Consider the following 20,898-nt stretch of genomic DNA (forward strand, 5'->3'; position numbering starts at 1 on the left):
TAGGCACTAAACACACTTTATAAATTCCTTTTTTATTATAATCAAAATGGTTTCGGACGAAATCTCTTTTCTTCCCGTACAACTTTGGCTCGGTGGTTAAAGGAAACAAAACACATGATAAACACTCAGCACAATCTCATTGAAATCAGGTCTTTGCGGTTTTTTGGAGTATACTATAAGAAAAATGACACTGAGTACTCATAGCACACACACCTCATTAAAGTACGAGTTGGAGTGGGGTCTCTCTACAACATACGTTGTAACCAATACTCGGAAATGTAATAACTGATTTAATGCAAGTACTTACATTCACACTCGTAATGAAAGCAGCAACCCCCATCAGTATAGACTTGTTTGGGTAATAAACCACTTGGGCAGGTGATATCTTCCACAGGTGAACATTTAATTGTGTCAATTCGAATGCGTGTGTCCTCAAGGCAAGTGGCTTGGGCACACTTGTCTATCATCCATGCTTCATTGATCTGAAATCAAACAGTAAAGGGTTTTGATCACTGCACTGCAGAAGAATAATTCCAGAAGCAACTTATTTTTCTTCTCGTCCATGATTTAATGCCATTAGTTACCTTCTTTGTGAGACTTTTTAGAGCCACAGTAGGGAAACATGTGCGCACAGTTTGCCCCACACCTTATTGTGACTCATCTTCTAATGCCCTTCTTATTAGGCATTGTATATAAATAATCTCATAAGGGCTGTGCCGAGATGAGACGTGCACGGGTATGAAAAATAGTAATTTTCCCCAGTAAGGTTTCACCAGGGTTGCAAACTTCTGTAAAACCATAAAGCTTGGTTCGTGTGTGAATATTTTCATTCCTGGTTAAAAATAATCCCCTCCGGTACTCACTCTAAAATTCTCCCACTCACAAAGCCCCATAGACATGAGGGCGCGATTCCGTCTCATACAGCTCAGAATTCTACACAGGTCATACACAACTAGAAATAGGCAAATGCGATTCTAATGAATGTATGAGGGGTTGCATGTTGGAGGGCTCATTTTTTCATATGCTGTGAGAATGTGCAGGGCTGAAAAAGTACTGGGGAGAGGTCACAAAAGTGATTGCGGAAGTCGCTGGAATGCCGGTCCCATTAGATGCTAGATGGCACATACTTTGGATCACGGGAGAGACCAAGTGGCCGAAATATACCAGGCAGTGTCTACTGCTGGCCGCAATAATTGTTAAAAGGACCATAGACAGGGCATGGGGGCAGTACACCCCCCAACAGTCACAGATTGGAAAAAGGACCTTGACTGGTGTGGAGCAGCCTAAAAAGTGGTCTATTGTAGCCGGAGATGCCAGTAGAAATGGAGTAAAATATAGAGCAAGTGGACGGAATACAATGTTACATGATAAAAAATAAAGTTAGGTATGTAGTTATTTGCTAGCCCAAACTCGGACAACCCGAAATATCTACCCAGTTAGCGGGGAGTGGTGGAGAGGAAAGGGCCATGAGAACTCAGGGGGTGACGGGAAGATAATGCTTTTTGAATATCTACATATTATGACTTCTACAGTTGAATTATGATGTACGAAATGCATCCGCAAGTTCAATAAAATGAATAAAAAATACATTTCTCCCACTCAAAGTGGCTGTTAGCCCCAAAATCTATTTTGCCAACACTACTTTTGCAAATTTGTTTTCTCACTGTTGGGTAGGAAAAACTTGCAGCTTTGTACACCGTCAGAAAACAATTAGTGAGCACGAAACACTGGTAAAACTTGAAAAGTAAGGATAAACTTGTGCAAAATCAGAATCCATATCGAGGAGATTGAGCATGGCAGGCAACATTGGGAGAACTGGAATTTGTTAAGGGATACAGTGCATTGAAGAAAACAAGCAGGATTGGGAAATTGATGAGAAAGAGAAGTGCAGTCAAAGGAGTACTGGGTAGATATGAACTGCTATGGAAATTGTGATAAAGATTTGAACAAAACTGGGAAAGCAGGGTCATTTAAAAGTGGGAGAGTAGGGACATTTAAAAGAGGATGGTAGAAAGGCGATGTGAGAAATTGGATGTTGGTTGACTGGTCAAGCAACAGGCATAATCCCTGGCAGGGTGGACCACAAAAACTCACTAAAATGATCTGTGCTTAACCCTGGGTAACTTGGTACAAGAAGTAGCCAGGCTTAATATAGAGGCAATCTGTAAAATATTTATACAGTACACAAAGATTAATAAAGTGAAAACATAACACAAGAAAAATCCCACACCAAGTTAGAACAATAGAGTACATTTTAATACATTATTTGACACCAAAACAACATAAATACAATCAGTAGAACTGGAGTTGTGGATTTTATAGGTTTTTATTAAAAACTAGTAGCTAAATGATCAAAGTGCCAATTGTGGACATCTAGTCACTCAAGACAAGTTCAAAGTAAAAAATATAACCAACCATGATGAAGTGTGGGTCACATAAAAGAAGAGGATTGGGCCTGCTCAGTGGTTCATTTCGGACTTAGAAGAAATTCCGGAGAAAATGTTCAGAGAAGGTAAAGTTCAGCAGTACAAGGCTGCAGATGATGTTAAAGGAGGGAATGTCATCATGGAGCCGCTGGAGGAAGTCACCATGCAGAGTTAGTTTTGGGAAGTCGAAAATCTCCAACTGGTCGAGTCAGGAGGCTGTAACAGATAAGAAATTCCAGGAGCCTGGATACCCCTTTGGCAGAGGATGCCTGAACAGGATTTGCTTCTGCAGTCAAGAACATTGGGGGAGCTGCCACGAAATCAGTCTGATTGGCAATGCACCTCAGGTGGATAGAGAAGCAGGTTGGTCCAAGTCCTCTCTGGGTTCTCAGAGAAGGTTTTAGCCAAAAATGTTTTAAGTTCCAAGTTTTGGATTTTCGCTATCTGGGCACTTTTAGCACCACCGCCAATGGTCCAGGACTGGAAGGGCATCACTTCCACCTCATAGGATAAGGCAGGCCAATAATCATTCCTTTTAGGGTCTTGTTGAATCTTTCAACAAGTCCATTAGTTTGTGGATGGTAGGGTGTGGAGAACTTACAGGTTACCCCAATGCACCTCAGGTGGATAGAGAAGCAGGTTGGTCCAAGTCCTCTCTGGGTTCTCAGAGAAGGTTTTAGCCAAAAATGTTTTAAGTTCCAAGTTTTGGATTTTCGCTATCTGGGCACTTTTAGCACCACCGCCAATGGTCCAGGACTGGAAGGGCATCACTTCCACCTCATAGGATAAGGCAGGCCAATAATCATTCCTTTTAGGGTCTTGTTGAATCTTTCAACAAGTCCATTAGTTTGTGGATGGTAGGGTGTGGAGAACTTACAGGTTACCCCACAATATTTCCACACTGACTTCATGTACATGAAGATGGTGCTCCTGTCAAACACCGTCTCCTTGGGAGAGCCCACTTGGATGAAAATCCCCATTACATTCCCCATAGGGATTGCTTCTGGGTACCTCGTGACATTGGGCATCCAAGACCAAGATGAACCTGTTGTCTAAGGTCTTTTGGTCCAATGGCACTACATGTCGATGTCCAGCTTTTCAAAGGGGGTGCCAATAACAGGTAAGGGATTCATGGGAGCCTTTTGCTTTTTCCCTGTTTTCCCAAGGGCCTGGCAGATCAGATAAGTCCTGCAGAATGCATCTGAGGATATCTTCATCCAGGGCCAATAAAAGTGGGAGACAAATCTGGCAAATATCTTGTCCTGTCCCAGATGTCCTGCCTGGGGAATTTCATGAGCAACACAAACAGATGATGGACGAAATGCTGAACACTGTCAAACATTCACCTCCAGTCACAGATCTGGGTTAAATCCATTGTTTTGTCCTCACCATGCCACCCCACCCATATACAAAGCAGTCTTGACCCTGCTCCCCATGGGAAAAATAAACTGAACCGCCAGGCTACGTCCTCCCTGGAACAGAAAACAAGCATCTTGTGACCAATTTCGGGGTATTATCCCTCATTAGACAGGCTAGCTTGAATCCAGTGGCATAGCAAGCACAGAACCCACCTCTGGGCATACACTTCCCACTTGGGGTGACTATAGCAACACTAAAAGATGATGGTTGGAATGCTGAACATTGTCAAACATTCACCCCCAGTCACAGATCTGGGTTAAATCCATCCTGTTTTGGCTCACCATGACACCCCAGATTGAGGAATTTCATGAACCCTTCTCAATAGGAAGTAATAATTAAAAAAACCTTAGCTGCAGCCGGCCATGTCGTGCTCTTCTGCTCTTCTTCTCCAGGCACAGGCTTCCAGACTGTCATGCGGCCAATCCAGACACTGCTCTCATGTATGAGAGCAGCGTCTGGATTGACCTGAGCATTCTGGATTTGTGCTTACAAAAAAACTGGGAGCCTATGCCTGCTCTCTCCAACCCAGCGGTACAGCTCGGCGGAAACAAACTTCACTGCGCATGATGGCTTGGCTGTCCTGAGACGGCCGGATAAACCATCATGCGCACTGAAGGCAGTGTCCACCACACCACCTGTCATCTCCCTAGCGCCAACCCCAAGACTTGGCAGGAAAGGAAAATAAACAAGTGCCTTCCTGGCATCTTGGGGGTTGGGGAGGCAACGCTTCTGCACCATAGCAGAGGAGCTGCCGCTGGAAGTGATGCTCGAGGCACTGCTTACTGCTTGGTACGAGACGAGCAAAGGGGAATGTTAAAAATTGGGTCTCTAGTTGGCAGAGGTATGCACTCTGTCCAAGTAGAGAGCACAAAACTAGTCAGGGTAAGTGACAACTCATTATCCTGTGCTCACCCTCTGGTAGCATTGCACAGAGCAGGCAAGCTTAGCTTAGAAGGCATTGTGTAAAGTATTTGTGCAATAAGTCGCAAATTGCGAGTCGCAATTTGCAATGTACAACTGTGTCAGAGACATTGATTGTGATTCCAAAAGGGGTCGCAAAATGCAAGCCTCAAGAATATTAATGAGACACTCGCAATTTGCGTCCCCATTGAGAATGGCTTCCCCTCCCAGGGATGGTGGCGTGCTGGGCTCAGCAGACCTCCATGTCTGGGACTGCTTTTACATAAAGTTTTATCTTTTTTTAAATGCAGCTGGTTTTCCTTAAAGGAAAACGGGATGCATTTTTTGTTAATAAAACGCTTTTTTTCATTTTTTAAGGGCCGGTAGTGGTCCCTGGGACCACTGCCTACCCCTAAACAATATTTTCCCCTGTATTTGCAAAGGGAAAGGGTTACCTTAGGGACCCCTTCCCATCTGCAACTGCATTACCACCCTCTTGAAGAGGGGGGTAAATTGCGAGTGTTTTGCGATGGCAATTGCGGTCACAAAATATTCGTACATGGCTTGAGAGATGCTATTAGGAAGATAACGCCCCTTCCTAATAGTGAGTCGCAAAATAGTGTTAGTCCATGGCCTAGAGGAAAATTGCATGCGCAAATGGGTCGCCAACCTGTTTGCGCATGCAATTTTCCGTCGTACATCTGGCCCTAGAAGAACAGAGAATATTTAAATAAATAAGACCACAATAACAAAGTATCCAATGGGTAGAGGATGAGATATTGAATTTTGAAGAAATAAAGGCTGTTAAGTACTTAGAAGCAAGTAGCGATAAAAAGGTTACTTTAGGTCACGCCAAACTAGGGTAAAGTCAAAGTTCAGGCCAACATCGTAGAAACGCAGGCCGGCTACAGGACCCACGCAGGCCCTGGTGAACAAAGTTCCTTTCCTGGATGCAAGCAACAAAGTACGTCAATCATCTCCACGCAGTGAAATCAATGCGTCAGTTCCGATTTCGATGCCGATGCCTTGCAGTGAAGACTCGGGGTAGGGAGATCGGATCTGCGTTGTGTCAAACCTTGCAGCCAGGTCGATGCACCAAAGTCGAGCTGAGCAGTCAGGTCCCACATCATTGTCGAGCCAAACAGGACTGTCTCTAGATCTGCACTGTGTTGGTGTCGAAGAGCACTGCATCGGTTCCAATCGGCGCAGTGGTGACAATGCGTTGATTTTGTAGTAAAGCAGCTACAGAACCACTTCTGATGCCCGGAAAATGGAGGGGATATCTCAGGCAAGGTTAGGACTCACAGAAGGAAGAGTCCAGCAGCACCAGCAGGATTGCAGGAAGGCGTTTATTTCACTGAGACTTCAGAAAACAGGAGGCCAGCCAGCAAGCCCTTGGAGATCACTTGAAGGGCAGGCAAAGTTCATCTCTCCTTCATCAGAGTAAGGGAGCAGCAGGCAGCAGGCAGCAGGCAGCAGAACAACAAGCAGAAAAGTAGTCCTTCCAGAAAAGCAGTCTTACCAGAACAGCAGTCCTTCCAGAAAAGCATGGCAGTTGAGTCCTTTGAGCATCACATCAGTCTTTCTGACAGAGGTTCAGTTCAAAATCGAGAAGTGTCAGATTTGTGTTGGTCAGGGACCCAGTACTTATACCCAAAAGTGCCTTTGAAGTGGAGGTGAGTGGAGGTTGGCCTCTGAAGTCTGCACAGTCCCTTTCTGTCCAGTCCTGTCTGCCAGGCAAACTCTGGAAGGTAAATCAGTCCTTTGTGTAGGGACTGGACACAACCTATTGAAGTGTAGGTGTCAGCAGCTCCCATTCCCGCCTGCCCAGGAAGTCCCATCAGAATGTAGATGAATGCAGATGAGTGCTTGGAATGCAGATGAACCTCACCTTCATGTGTTTATGGCTGTCTTGAGAGAATGCACAAAGTGTAGCTGTCACCCAACCCAGATGTTTATTGGAGACAGGCTGTAAGTCACAGAAGAGTTAAGAGCAGGGAAATGTCCACTTCCAAAAAGAGGCATTTCTAAAACAGGAATGCTAATTCCAAATTCACCAGTAAAGACGATTTATCAAGACCATTCCAAACATCTGAAACATAAAAAAGTACTCCTCTCTGATCAGTAATTACAGCATAAAAGTGTATTAAGGAATTCCGAATGATAGTCTATGAGAGGAATAGGCCTCGCAGTAATGAAAAATCAAATAAGCTGTTGGTCACTAACAGGACATGTAACTCATAAAAGTACATGTCCTACAGTTGGCAAATGAGGCATTATTTATGAGGCCTGCACAAACAATATGTCTACATTTGTTCTTCACTGGGAACCAACACCCCACTGTAGCGCTTGACTCTCAGAGGGTAGCATAGCAGAGCAGACTAAGGCTTACTCAAGGGAGCTGGTGTGGGCTTGTAATTGCCATTTACAGGTACGCAGAAATAACACTCAATAATTGATTGTCCAGTCCGTACTTTTCTATATAAAAAGAAAAAGTACACTACTCAATCCTTTGCATTAATTTCCAAATATACATAAACTGTTGCAAATGCTTCTGGACATTGCATAACATTCCCCCCGGAGGGGGTCTAGTACAACTACTTTCATGTATGCATATCATCTTGCCCCCAAATGCCCTTGAGTTAACCATTACCGGGAATGAGGGCCCTTCCCACTGGCAACATCCCAGTGGTGGCCAACCCCATTATCTCAACAAAAAAGCATAATGGGAATACCTTCCATAGTGACATATAACACCGAATGAGCATATCATACTGACCACAAAGTATGCACCTCTAACTCACAGTGGTTGACAGTCTGTGTTGTTTTTCAACAAACGCAGTAGCAAGAATACATGTTCAGGCATCACTTAGAATGTCAGGACTTATCATATCTGGTAACAGGAATAATGCGAGTCAATCACAGCTATAATCACAGGATTACACATTAACAACCACGCACCATAGCAGGAATGTGCAGCAACATAACCCCACTTTGTTTATGATTTCACAAATAACATGTGACGCCCAGTCCTCAAAAGGAACACCATTTGCAAATGCACCACCTGTGCAATTACACCTTTCCACTTCTAGGGGGGATTACCTCAGTGACAATCCATGTTTGACCCTGCACACTTCAATGCTGTCCTAATCTTTAGCTCCTGGCTGTAGTACAAACGTTCCAGCAGGGGCTAGGCTTGAACACACAGAGGAACCCTTGGGGGGTGGTATCCCTTGAGACTGATGTGGGGACTTTCCATTTTCGTGCTGGGGGAGTCTGTGTTGCTCCTGCAGCATCTCCTTCCCCTTTGCTAACAATTAGTGGTGACCCCATCTTCCTGAGGCCACCGTGCGCTGAAAACTGGCAAGATTTCATGCAGGCCTTTCCAGGCCCTGGAAAGCATTATGGGGCACTCTTCCCCATCTCATGCATTTTAGAGCAGCGGCTCTCCCGCCTCACACAGCATCTGCCCTTCATTGGGGGCCCGGTCCCACCCAGACGCTGTGCATGCAGGTACGTTGGAGACCAGCTCAGGGGCCCCACTGGCTGCTCTCGCCGGCTTCCCGACTGGCCAGCACCGCGCTTGCTGCCGTGGGAGCCGGCACTCCTTTTGAGCAGACACGGAGGCTGCCACTGGTCGGGCGGGGCCTCGGGGGAGTGAGACAAAACTGCCCCCTCCTTCCCACTGCTGTGGGGGAGTGCAACAGCCCTCCCCTCTCTTCTCTCATCACGTCGGGCCGGAGTTGGGGTCCCGTGCCCACCTTCATCAGGGCCTGGAGTTTGGGGTCCTGGGCCCCAGAGATCCTCACAGAGAACCCAATGGCGCTCCCCGAATTTGTCTTTGGTTGGGCCTGCAGTTGGTGGTCCCAGGGCCAAGAGATCTATTCTCAGGGGCGCAACAGAGTTCTCTGACCTCCGTTGTCGTCGGGGGCCAGGGTGGGCTCCTGGCACCCCCTAGGGGGCAATGTCACAGGGAATGCAATGGCGCTCCCTGACTTTACCTTCTTCTGGGGCAGCCCACAAGACCTGACCAACCCCCGGGGCACATCCAGGACTGGCGGCGGAGCCCCACGTGCCTTGTCATCGGTTGGGGTAGAGGTCAAAGGTCTCCTACCTTCTGGGGGGCATATCTCAGCCCCTATGGGACTCATTTTCACCATTTTGGCCTTTTCTTGTTTCTGGGGGCCAGCCCTAGCCACCTGCAGCACCTTTCACCACCCTCTTCCCCTCCAAGAGGGTGACTCTGCAAAGTGCTGTCTCCCCTGGCTCCTTGCACCAGCCTTTCACCTGGCTCTCCTTCTGGGCCTCTCTTCTCCTTGCCCAGAGGCCCAGGCTTCTCCTCACTGACCCTGGACTCCCTCAAAGGCATAGTCCAGGGTCCTGGGACAATCAGGGAGTTCCTCCATCCAATTGCTCATGGTGCCAGGCTCCAGCATCAGTCTTCCATAGCCAGACCATACCCCAGAGAGAGCTCCTCTTCCTGGGCAAGAGCTTTTAAAATAATTTTGAGGGGGCTGGCAGGAATGCACTTCTGCCCTGTCACCTCTCTGCCCCTGCTCCCTCCTTTGTGCACAGGCCTCTAGAATACTTCAACATGGCGTCTTCCAGGGGTCTCATGCCACATGGTGTCTGAAAAGCCCCCTTACCCCCTTACTAACTGCATGCCTTGGCCCGGAGCAGGCCTGGTGCCTTGCACCATTTGACAGCTGCTGATGGATAACCTGCGGCTTTGCCCTTGGAATGCTTGCAATGAAGGGCTAGGCCTCTGATGCTACAGCTTGGTGAGGAAGGTAAATAATCCAGGATGGCAGGGTCATACCCATCCAGGCTCTAGTTATTAGCTGAGTCAGAGGAATATGTAATTTCTGGATGACACATAAGCAGTACAGATATGGCTTTGTTCTCCTCAGAATACTTCTTTTTACACAACTTACAGTGTACTTTGGTGCGGGTCTGGAATTTGTAGGCCCTAGGGAAGTAAAACCATCCCATGTGGCCCCTGTCTTCATAGAAGAGTAATGGAGTGTTCCTACAGTGAAAACAGCACACTGACTTTCCCTTGCATGTGTCTCCCCACATTATAAAGCCTATTCCATGTCACTACCCACCTCTGCATAATTCCTGCCACACCAATCTATCTGTACCTGCTATTGGGCTGCGCACGCCAGAGATCTCCCTTGTGCAGCCCTTAGAAGGGTGCACACGCATGTGCACACATGTCTTTATGAAACCAGACTGGTGCCCCTTACCCTGGCTGCAGGGCAGCTGCCTTCTTTCACAAGGGGGACACCGGTGCAATCCACATGCAGTCTGTTTCATCATGAGTTTACTGTGGGTGAGTCCCAGCTTATGAGGCTCTCACACAGTAAAAGCTCACAAATTAGGTGTTCAAAAAGAAAAACATCTGGGCGATTCAGATGGGCAGAACCACCTTCTAACACCTACCTTTTACTTATATTGCACCTTTCCCTTTGGGTTTCCAAGGGCCTTCCTTAGGGATGACGGATATGTAATGAAAGGGGAGTTTAAGGCATGGCAATTAGTTTTAAATGCCACATCGAAGTGGCAATAACCTGCACACATAGGCCCTGCAATGGCAGGTCTGAGGCAGAATTTAAAGGCTACTTGAATGAGTGGCACAATCAGTGCTGCAGGCCAGCTATTTGCAATTAATTTACAGGCTCTGGGTAAATGGTATACCACTTGACAAGGGACTTACTAGAAAATTAAATATACCAGACAGGAGTAAGTCAACCATAACATGTTTAAGTGAGAGAGCACATGGTCTTTAGCACTGGTTAGCAGTGGTAAAGTGCTCAAAGTCCTAAAACCAGCAAAAATGAGTACAGAAAAATGGAGGGAGGCTAGTAAAAAGTTTTGGAGAAGACCACACTAAGGCTGTCAAGTCTAACAGGGAGTGATACGTTATACTATGCGGCTAGATAGCCTGGGTCTTTTTAAAGACTGCAAGAATAGAGATAGTATGGATCAGTTACATGTTTTTTTCAGGCAGGTGGGTCAACCACCATGAGTAAAGTGAAGAATACAATTTGCATATTAAAATGTAAAAATATTCGGTATGTGTGAGGTCCATCACCATTAATAAGTGACATGCATTGAGAGAATATCAACAGTTAGGTAACTCGTGAGGATAAAGCCGTGGTGTATAGCCATGGGAAAGTTCTTGCAAGACATGACATTAATTCCGACTTAGAGTGAGAGTTAATAAGAGCCCTGGGACGGTAACCGTTCCCACAAAGTCACACAGTCCTATGGTCCATACTACCTCTTTAAATAGGCTTTAGTTCTTACAAATACTTTTTCTTGGCACTCAAAAAATATGAAGTCATAGGGTCCTTACAGCTCTGAGTGTTGTTCTGTATGAAAGCAATTCTCTAGTCATCATGAACACAATATTTGTGGGTAGAGACGGGTTTTAGTAACCAGGAAGTAATGGCGCTCAAGCAATGTTGACATTTTATCAGTATCTAGTACAAAAAAGTATGAATGGTGCTGTCAGGAAGGGGAGACTCTCAAAACCCCTCAATCTGTGTAGAAAACCACACAATTACAAATTAACAATAGTCCTGCGCACATATATACAATAACAAATCTAAATAGATGAGTATGTTGAGAGAAATAGGACCAATCCAACGGTGGAGTTTTTGCTCTTTATCTTGTCTCTTTAATCAGGTATAAATTACAAACAGCCAGCCAACACGTGTTTTGTTGTAGACTAAAGTGTGCTACAACTCTTCAGGGCTGGGAAATAGAGAAACATAATCTCAGAACAAGGCACGGAAAATCCATGTCCTCAACAAAACATTTATCAAAAAACTTCAAAAATATATAATATTCTACCCGCAATTAGTGGCAGGTTAAACTACCGTAACCCAACACGCGTGGAAACCACAAGAGAAATTATCATACTCTCGGATAACATAAGGAAAAAAACATTCAAGAAATATCAGTAGAGGTCCCAAATTAGTATAACTGACATTGTATCCGCATTAAAGGCTAATCTAAGTGAAAGTAAAAACCAACAGCCTGATTCACCATGGGGCCGTTTTGCGTGGCCCTAATAGCGAATCATAGCGACTCGCTATTGAGGACACGCAAAACGGTATTCATGTAGGAATTGCCAAATAAATAGCGATTCCTACATGTTCTCTATTTGCGAGTAGCAATTTGCTACTCGCAAAAAAAGGAATAACTCCCCATTTATTCCTATGGGCCAAAAGGCCCATAGGAATGAATGGGGAGTATCCCTTATTTGCGAGTAGCAATTTACTACTCGCAAATCAGATAGCGATTTTAAGGGTGCCAGGGGTGTCCAAAGGACACCCTGTAGCACCCCTAAAATGCACATTTGAACAGGTGTTGCGCACACACATGTCCAAAGGACATGTGTGTGTGTAACATGCAAAAGAAAAAAATACACTAAAGTGCTTTTTACACTATTTACGCAATTTACCACCAAGTCAGACCTGGTGGTAAATTGAGACCAAATATTGCGATTTCGCTATTTCTATTTGGTTGATTAATTGCATTTAAGGAATCTCTATTAGAGATTCCTTAAATCCAATTCCTCGCAAATATGCGAATTCTTAAATAGTGATTTTTGCATTTGGGATGATGAATCCCAAATGCAAAAATTGCACTCGCAAAAGGCAAGATTCTGAGAATCTTGCCCTTTGCGAGTGCAATTTAGCTTGATGAATCAGGCTGCAAGTGTCAATAATGGAGTACCGAAAAGGTTTACAAATGGATAAGTAAACATAGTGAAAGCTATTAACAGTATCAATCAAGTGTACAAAAGACCTTAAATTCACTATTAATAAAATCTAAGAGATACCTCCATGGCTGAATCCAAGATTGGAAAGCTAAAAGAGCGGAGAGAGAAAGGAACATACAGAGAAAAGGGTTATAGTACATCCTCTTAAATAAGGAAGGCTTGTAGCTTGTAACTAAGTCAAGTGTGTATCACTAAACGCAAAGATACCCCACATCCGGTTATAATTCCAAACGGGCAGGGTAACTAAATCCTTGATAATCAGTGTTCGGAGAGAAGAATAAAAGCTGAAGAAGTCCAAGTAAAAAAAAAGAAAAAATAACACAAATAAGCCCAATGGCCCAAAAGGTTCCATATATTCACCAATTGAGAGTATAATGGCTCTGCCCTATATCATATTGACAGTCCACGAGAAATGTGGCTGAAAATACGAGTAACAGCATAAAACAAGTAAGTCGTCCAAATTGTACAATAAATCCTAAGTGGAAATAAGTCCCGAGAAATCACCTAAGACTAGTAGTCTTCATATTAATGAGCAAAAACATCAAAAGAGGCCAACCAATTACAAAAATGACCAACAGTCGAGTACCGACTATAATTAGGGGATACCACCAAGATACCCTCAAAGGGTGCCCAGTTACATGACTCACAATAAAAAAGCAGAAACACTACTACCCAGCCCACCCGGCCTACTACCCAGTAGTAGGCCGGTAAGTGACTTGAGCGCGAACTGTATTAAAAACCGGTGGCCACTACCCGAATAGAAACAGACAAAAGCTAACAGAAGGACCCTAAATAAAGCCCTAATTTTTCATGGAACCGCGCCATCCTCGTGATTCAGAAAGTAAAATCAAAAGGAAGAAACCCTAATATGTGATTTCAATGAAACGTTCGTAAGCAAAAATTATAATTGTTAACCAGAGACAGGTGACAAAACACGAGTCACTGGAGCCACGGCACTAACCGAGTGGCATTCATCACAGAAAATATGAGTTCATAAAGAACCAATGTAGCTCCTGGACAGTATCCGTGTGTCATCATACCATTCCAAATGGGTCTAAAATAGTCAAAAGTAGATTACCATCCCTGAGGGTAATATTCGAGTGCTGCAACCCACGAATTTGCACTAAATAGCCACGGACTAGGAGCCAACCAAGGTCAAGGTGAATATTGAGAAAAACCGTATATAAAAAGGCATAATCAGTCTCAAGGGTGGAGGGAAACCGGCAAAACAAGTCGGAACTTCCATTCGCGATTCATAGAAACCAAGTAGCCCGAAAGAACGTAAGGAAAGGAAGGGAGGGAATATACATTGGCATTGCAGAATTAGCATATTTCATGGTTCCTCAGGTCAGAGTCAGAGTTAACGACAAATACTCCGAGCCATGTGTACAATCCCTAATATAAGAATGGTACATCTATAAAGTAGGTATCAGAGTTTACAATAGCTACTCCGATGATATAAGAGTGGCACATCTATAAGCATAACCACGAAGGATAAAATGGTGTAAGTCTGAAAGAACAGAGAGGCTAATCACCCAGCAAATATTGCATTTTGGAATCACAATTAAGCCACTGCTCCACTGTATGGAGCTTCATGATCCACATAGCTTCCGTTCTTCTGAGGTGTAATTCCCTGTTACCACCCCAGAGGTTTAAAGGAATCTGTTCGATTCCAAAAAAACTAAATTCTTTGTGTGGGCCTTGAACTGTGCAAGATGCAGCATGGGTGCGACTGGGTACCTCACGTCTTGCTGTAGAAGTGCTCTGATATGTTCCCCAATTCTCTCCTTCAGGGTTCTTATTGTGCTTCCTACGTATTGTTTACCATATTTTCACTCAATTACATAGATAACAAACTTAGTCAAACAGTAAATGTTAATTTTGATATCGTATGTCTTATTGTCACATCCACTGAATCTCTTAGTACTGTGTTTAGCCCATCTTCACACCCCGCAAAAACAACATCTGTAGAAACCAGTATTGAGTGTAGTGAGACAAGTGTCTATCCACATTGTTCTTGGTACAGTGGGGCTAAGTCTATTACGAAGCGTTCTGCCCTTTCTGAACATAAATTATGACTGTTTTGTTATATGGGTAGCTAGTGTGTTATCTGCCAATAGAATGTTCCAATGTTTCTTTAGACTCCTGCGTAAAATGTGACTGAGTCCATTGAAATCAGTTATTATACGTGTGGACTGGTTAATCCTCTCTTGTCTAATCTTAGGCCTCAAGGTGTCTTCCCTCTTGGCCTTCTTGATCCTGTTCTCAGCCTTGTTAAGGTGTGTGGTGGAGTACCCTCTGTCTCTGTCTAAGCTACATGTCCTTAATGCATTTGTGGAACTCAGAATCTTCGCTGCAGTTACGTCTTGCTCTAATGTACTCACCATAAGGTATGGAGCTAATCTGATGTACAGGATGTGAAGATTCCACATGCAAGACAGAATTACACGCAATGCTCTTGCAGAACAAACGGCTCTTAAGTTTGTCCTCTTCAATGTATATTTCGATGTCAAGGAAATTTATATATGTGCTGCTGAATTCCATAGTGAACTGCATACCATAGTTGTTATTGTTCATGTAGTCATAGAATTGTTGCAGTTCAGTTTGGGTACCTCCCCATAATAATAGACAGTCATCTATGTACCTGCCCCAAAATATGATCTTATCTGTCCACTTGTTACCTCTATCGCCCCAAATCCAATCCTTTTCCAAGCCGCCCACAAATAGACAAGCAAAAGAGGGGGAAAATGTTGACCCCATTGTGACCCCCCTGATCTGCTTGTACCACTTATCGTCAAAAAGAAAACAAATGTTGTGGAGGATAATGTGCATCATCATGATCAGCATCTCATTGTGCAGCCATTCAGTGGCTGGTCTAGAGCTAAGCATACATGTTAACGTATGTAGCCCCAAGTCTGGTTTGATGTTAGTATAAAGTGATACCACATCAAACGTCACTAGCAGCAATCCTGGTTGCCAGTACAAATCTGAAAGGACACTCAGAATGTGTTTAGAGTCTTGTATATAGCTGGGCAAGTACGGTACTAAAGGACCAAGGAACAGGTCAACATATTCCGACAGTTTTTCTGTAGGTCCCCCTATGCCCGAAACAATTGGCCTCCAAGGAGGGAAAGCCTGGTGTTTGTGTACCTTGGGTAAGGTATAAAAGTATGGGTAAGTGGGTCTGAAAACCTTAAGGTAGGCCAGCTCGTCATCATCAAGTGAGCCCTTGGAGTGCCACTCAAGCAAGTGTCTATTGATCAAAGTACTTAGTGGGCCAAAATGGGTTATGTGAAATCAGTTCATAGCAGTCAGGTTCATTTAGTTGGGACATGACTTCACTGTTGTAATCTGACCTGTTCATAATGACCACATTTCCTCCTTTGTCTGCCTCTCATATTAAAATATACTTGTCATTGCTAAGTTCTCTTAAAGAATGTTGTTCACCTGTGTTGAGATTGTCATTAAAGAATCTATTCCTTTTTTTATTGGTTTGGTTAAAGTCCCAATCATCAAGATCATGTAGTACTCTTTTATAAAAAGTATCAATAGAATTCCCACCCGGGTGAGTAGGTGTCCATCTGGACTTTTTTCTAAGTCCGCAAGAGATAGAAAGATCCATGTCAATTTCAATCTCTTCCAGGAGACGAGTCATAGTATGAGGGGAGTCCTCCACCTCAGTGATTGATGAGAGCAGTTTTGTAGCTTGTATGTCCTGAATACTGGGAACACCAGGCACATTACTCATAATTGCTTTTGGGACTTTCTTCATTTCATTCATTTGGGACTTTCTTCAACTTTAGTCCTCTAATAAATTTTAACAAGTCCACTTTCATTTTGCACAAATCTCCTGAATCTTTGGGGTTAAAACGTAGTCCTTTACTCAGCAGGGAAACCATATCTGTGTCAGGTATTTTGGAGGAAAGATTAATCACTTGTAGAGTATCGTCCCCTGTCTCTATTTGTTCCTGTCGGTGCCTGATCTGAGCTTCCTCTTGGAATCTTCTCTGTCTACTTTGTCTGCTCCTTTGGCCTCTGCGGGTTTTGCCACTAACCCTGTTTGTGTACCTAAGTTCCTGTTCCCTTTGCGGACGGTGCAAACCTCCCACACTACACTTACCGGCCTACTACTGGGTGAGAACCTGTTTCTGCATTTTTATTGTGAGTCATGTAACTGGGCCCACTTTGAGGGTATCTTGGTGGTATCCCCTAATTATAGTCGGTACTCGACTGTCGGTCATTTTTGTAATTGGTTGGCCTCTTTTGATGTTTTTCCTCATTAATATGACGACTACTAGTCTTAGGTGATTTCCCAGGACTGATTTCCACTTAGGATTTATTGTACAAGTTGGACGACTTACTTGTTTTATGCTGTTACTCGTATTTTCATCCACATTTCTCGTGGACTGTCAATACGATATAGGGCAGAGCCATTATACTCTTAATTGGTGAATATATGGAACCTTTTGGGCCATGGGGCTCATTTGTGTTATTTTTTCTTTTCTTTTACTTGGACTTCTTCAGCTTTTATTAATCTTTCCGAACACTGATTATCAAGGATTTAGTTACCCTGCCCGGTTGGAATTATCACCGGATGTGAGGTAAGTTTGCGTTTAGTGGTACACACGTGACTTAGTTACAAGCTACAAGCCTTCCTTATTTAAGAGGATGTACTATAACCCTTCTCTCTGTATATTCCTTTCTCTGTCCGCTCTTTTAGCTTTCCAATCTTGCATTCAGCCATGGAGGTATCTCTTAGATTTTAATAATAGTGAAAATAAGGTCTTTTGTACACTTGATTGATACTGTTACTAACTATCACTATGTTTACTTATCCATTTTTAAACCTTTTCGATACTACAGTATTGACACTTGGTTTTTACTTTCACTTAGATTAGCCTTTAATGCGGATACAATGTCAGTTATACTAATTTGGGACCTCTACTGATATTTCTTGAATGTTTTTTCCCTTATGCTATCCGACAGTATGATAATTTCTCTTGTGGTTTCCACGCGTGTTGGGTGACGGTAGTTTAACCTGCCACTAATTGCGGGTAGAAAATTATATATTTTTGAAGTTTTTTTATAAATGTTTTGTTGAGGACATGATTTTCCATGCCCTGTTCTGAGATTATCTTTCTCTATTTCCCAGCCCTGAAGAGTTGTAGAACACTTTTGTCCACAACGAAACACGTGTTGGCTGGCTGTTTGTGATTTATACCTGATGAACGATTAAAGAGACAAGATAAAGAGCAAAAACTCCACCGTTGGATTAGTAGTATTTCTCTCAACATACTCATCTATTTAGATTCGTTATTGTATGAACACAATATTGTCAGAGATCCATCAATAGCATATTTTATAATTACATTGCTTCCAAATAATATACGTGCATTTAGCAAGACAAAATGTAATGGGAAGCCAGAATAACTCTTCATGTTAAAATGCTAAACATCATAGGCAAATCGGTAGTTAATAAAACATTGCACCAAACAACAATAAGGTCATTATTTTGTGGGTACATTTAAGGTCTGATCATCCATGTATGCGAGATCACCAAGGGGCATATTAGCAAGAACCTCGTTAAAATTATCGCCGTGTTAGCTGCAGGAAACTGGCGCTAAAACGGTGATAATGGGCTTGCTGTGCAGGACATCTAACCTGGTCTTCTATTGGAATTCTATAACGCATATAAGCAAGCCCATTATTGCCGTTTTAGCTACAGTTTCCTGCCGCTAAAACGGCGATAATTTTTACGAGGTTCTTGCTAATATGCCCCACGTGTTTAGTATGTACTAGGCTAAGGTTCGAATAGCCGTTCAACATCACCTTGTAGAGTGAAAAGCCTTGCGTATCTTGACTGCGCGTGTAGTGGTGGGAAAAGTCGTCATACGATGATATAACTTAAATCAGAAAAGCAGAGCAGCTCCACTTAGTGATGTTATTAACAAAGCATTAGCAAAAAGAGGCTGAGCGATTGCTATAGATGCCAAAAAGGTCTTTCCTATCAGGACATGCGTAGAAGCTCCATGTGTGGAGCGATGGCATGGTCATGTACAGGGCAGCATGTCTAGCAACATGAGAAAGACCATGAAGTGGAAAGCCTCCAGCATCTTGACCTTGCGTGTAGCACTGAAGGAAATTGACAGACGGGCAATAACTTCTCTAAGTGAGACTGCTGTGATAATATGATTTAATTTATTTTAGATAAGCCACACTGCTCGTATGACTTTTCCCACCTCTTGTCATGGTAAATGTACCTATACTGTATGAAACCAATGTAATTATGATTTCACCACAGTTTTATCCTCATGAGTGACCTAAGGGTCGATATTGCTTTTTAAATAATAATCAAAATACTATAGAGCTCATTAAAACGATTCATATGCCAGTACCAAGTACAAAAAAAGTGTAATGAGAATCTCTCATCTCATTAACCATACATATTGACTATCACCCCGGGCAGTTACAGCTTTATGAACTAATAGTAAAGTTAGAATCCTTGCACACATGTGCTGGGACATATGCATGTGGACGATGTGTATCACTTACGAATGGTGATGGACCTCACACACCCTAAATAGTTTTACATTTTAATTTTCAATTTTTAGTCTTCTCTTCATGCATGGTGGTAGGTGCATCTGCCTGAAAAGAACAAGTAATTGACCTATATCCACACTATTCTTGCAGCCTTGAAAATGCTCCAGGTTATCTAGCCACACAAGGGGTGTCTGTCTACAATATACCAACAATGTAGTATAGATATCAGAATGAAGCCTTTATGTAAAACAATATGATTAAAACATGCACAATAGAGACAACGACGTTGAGTGTTCTTGCAACCGTATGGGTGGATACACTCAATTTCCTTCTGCAAATTAAAACAACGTCCCAGATACCAGATGCATGGAAGTGAGTTCCATATGATTCAAGGGGCCCCCTGCTCTGCACTCTACCCTTCTCTAATAGTCCAGGGCCCGGGGGTATATCTACAAATAAAGGTGCTGTTGACATCTAGTCACTTTCTGGCTTGCGACGGGCAAATAGTCTCTCACCCACTCCTCTGGGCAATGGATGGCTGTGGTAGCTTTTCTGAATACACTCTGTCTCACTGGAGTTGTACTTGGTCATTTGTGGTTCATGTGTTAGAACTGCTGAGGTCCAGTGACGTCATGATGCTCTGCAAGATCCTGAAGACAGAAGTAGGAGTATCTGGCTTCTGATGGTGGCTCTCGTCTGGCTTTGGAAGAGTCAGTAGCAGATAAACCTTGTGGTGTCAACTGACACAGTTTTTCTGGACTGGTTAGTCACAATGACAGTCAAATAGGAACCTCACTGGGATGTGGTGGACTTGCAGTTCTCTTCTCCAGGCATGACAGGATGACCTAACAGCTTTGAGGCACTGTAGAACACAGTGGCTAAGGCCAATCGACATGTAGATATCTAGTGCCACAGTTGTCAGGCCGTGCTATGGTGGACTGAGGCAGCAGGTGTGTCCTTCAGAGCAGTGTAGTCTATTCTTCACACCTGAAGTCAGTGCAGTGCGAGCCACTCATGCTGGTTTGTGGGGAACCCTGCGGTGGGCACCACAGACTGCAGCCTTTTTCCTCTGGGAAGACAGATGCTGTTTGGATCATAGTCCTGTGGCTGTGCTGACCTCAATCATAGGCACAACAAAGGGTGTCAGGGGTAACAATGAATCTGGTTTCAGTCAGGAAGACACATGGGGCACACCTAACACATGCAATAGTGGCAACAACAAATTCAATAGAGAAAACCTCTACTGCACACTTCAGAAGCACCGGAGTCCCTCTGAGGATTTCTGAAACTGGCTTTCAGGCTAAAGAATGCCAGTCAAATTAGTTGTGAGTCTCTGGTTGGCAGACCACAGCACTAACCGCTTCTGTCCATCCTACCAATGAGCTTCTACTGCAGGGTTGGCTCACTGCTGCCATCTCGCTCTATAATGACTCTTCAGGCAAACAGGACCAGAAATGCAATTCTTCCTTCAGATCATACTTTAGTGATGCCCCCTCATCTCTGGGAAGCTGGCTGTCAAACAGACTCCAGCTCTGGGTGAGCATTAGATCTCTGGGTTTTCTGTGGAGAACATCGTCCTTGGTCAGAGAGAATTCCGAACTGGAAAAAGTTTGTCAGCATCTCCAATTGTTATACAGAGATGGCAGGCAGGGAATGTTGACTCTATGTCTTCTGTTTCATTTTGGTTGGCTCTCGTTTCTAGTACCCTTCTCAAGCCTCTCATCTGGACTCAGACTTTGGAGTGCTGTCACTTGGTAATGCAGTGATGTGAGTAATGACATTGTAATTGCACACTTCCGATGGACCAACACTTGGCAT

At 43.7% G+C, this 20,898-nt stretch overlaps 1 protein-coding gene across 1 annotated transcript in view; it reads right to left on the reverse strand.

The window, feature by feature from the left end:
• Positions 1–20,898, reverse strand: part of LOC144823882 (mucin-5AC-like) — a 663,881-nt gene that overhangs the window by 80,415 nt on the left and 562,568 nt on the right. The window contains exon 38 of the mRNA XM_078682770.1: positions 308–482. Within this exon, the coding sequence (XP_078538896.1) occupies positions 308–482 (175 nt within the window). The remainder of the gene's footprint in view (positions 1–307; positions 483–20,898) is intronic.

This window comes from Lissotriton helveticus, chromosome 3_1 (genome assembly GCF_964261635.1).
Source record: "Lissotriton helveticus chromosome 3_1, aLisHel1.1, whole genome shotgun sequence".
NCBI lineage: Eukaryota > Metazoa > Chordata > Amphibia > Caudata > Salamandridae > Lissotriton > Lissotriton helveticus.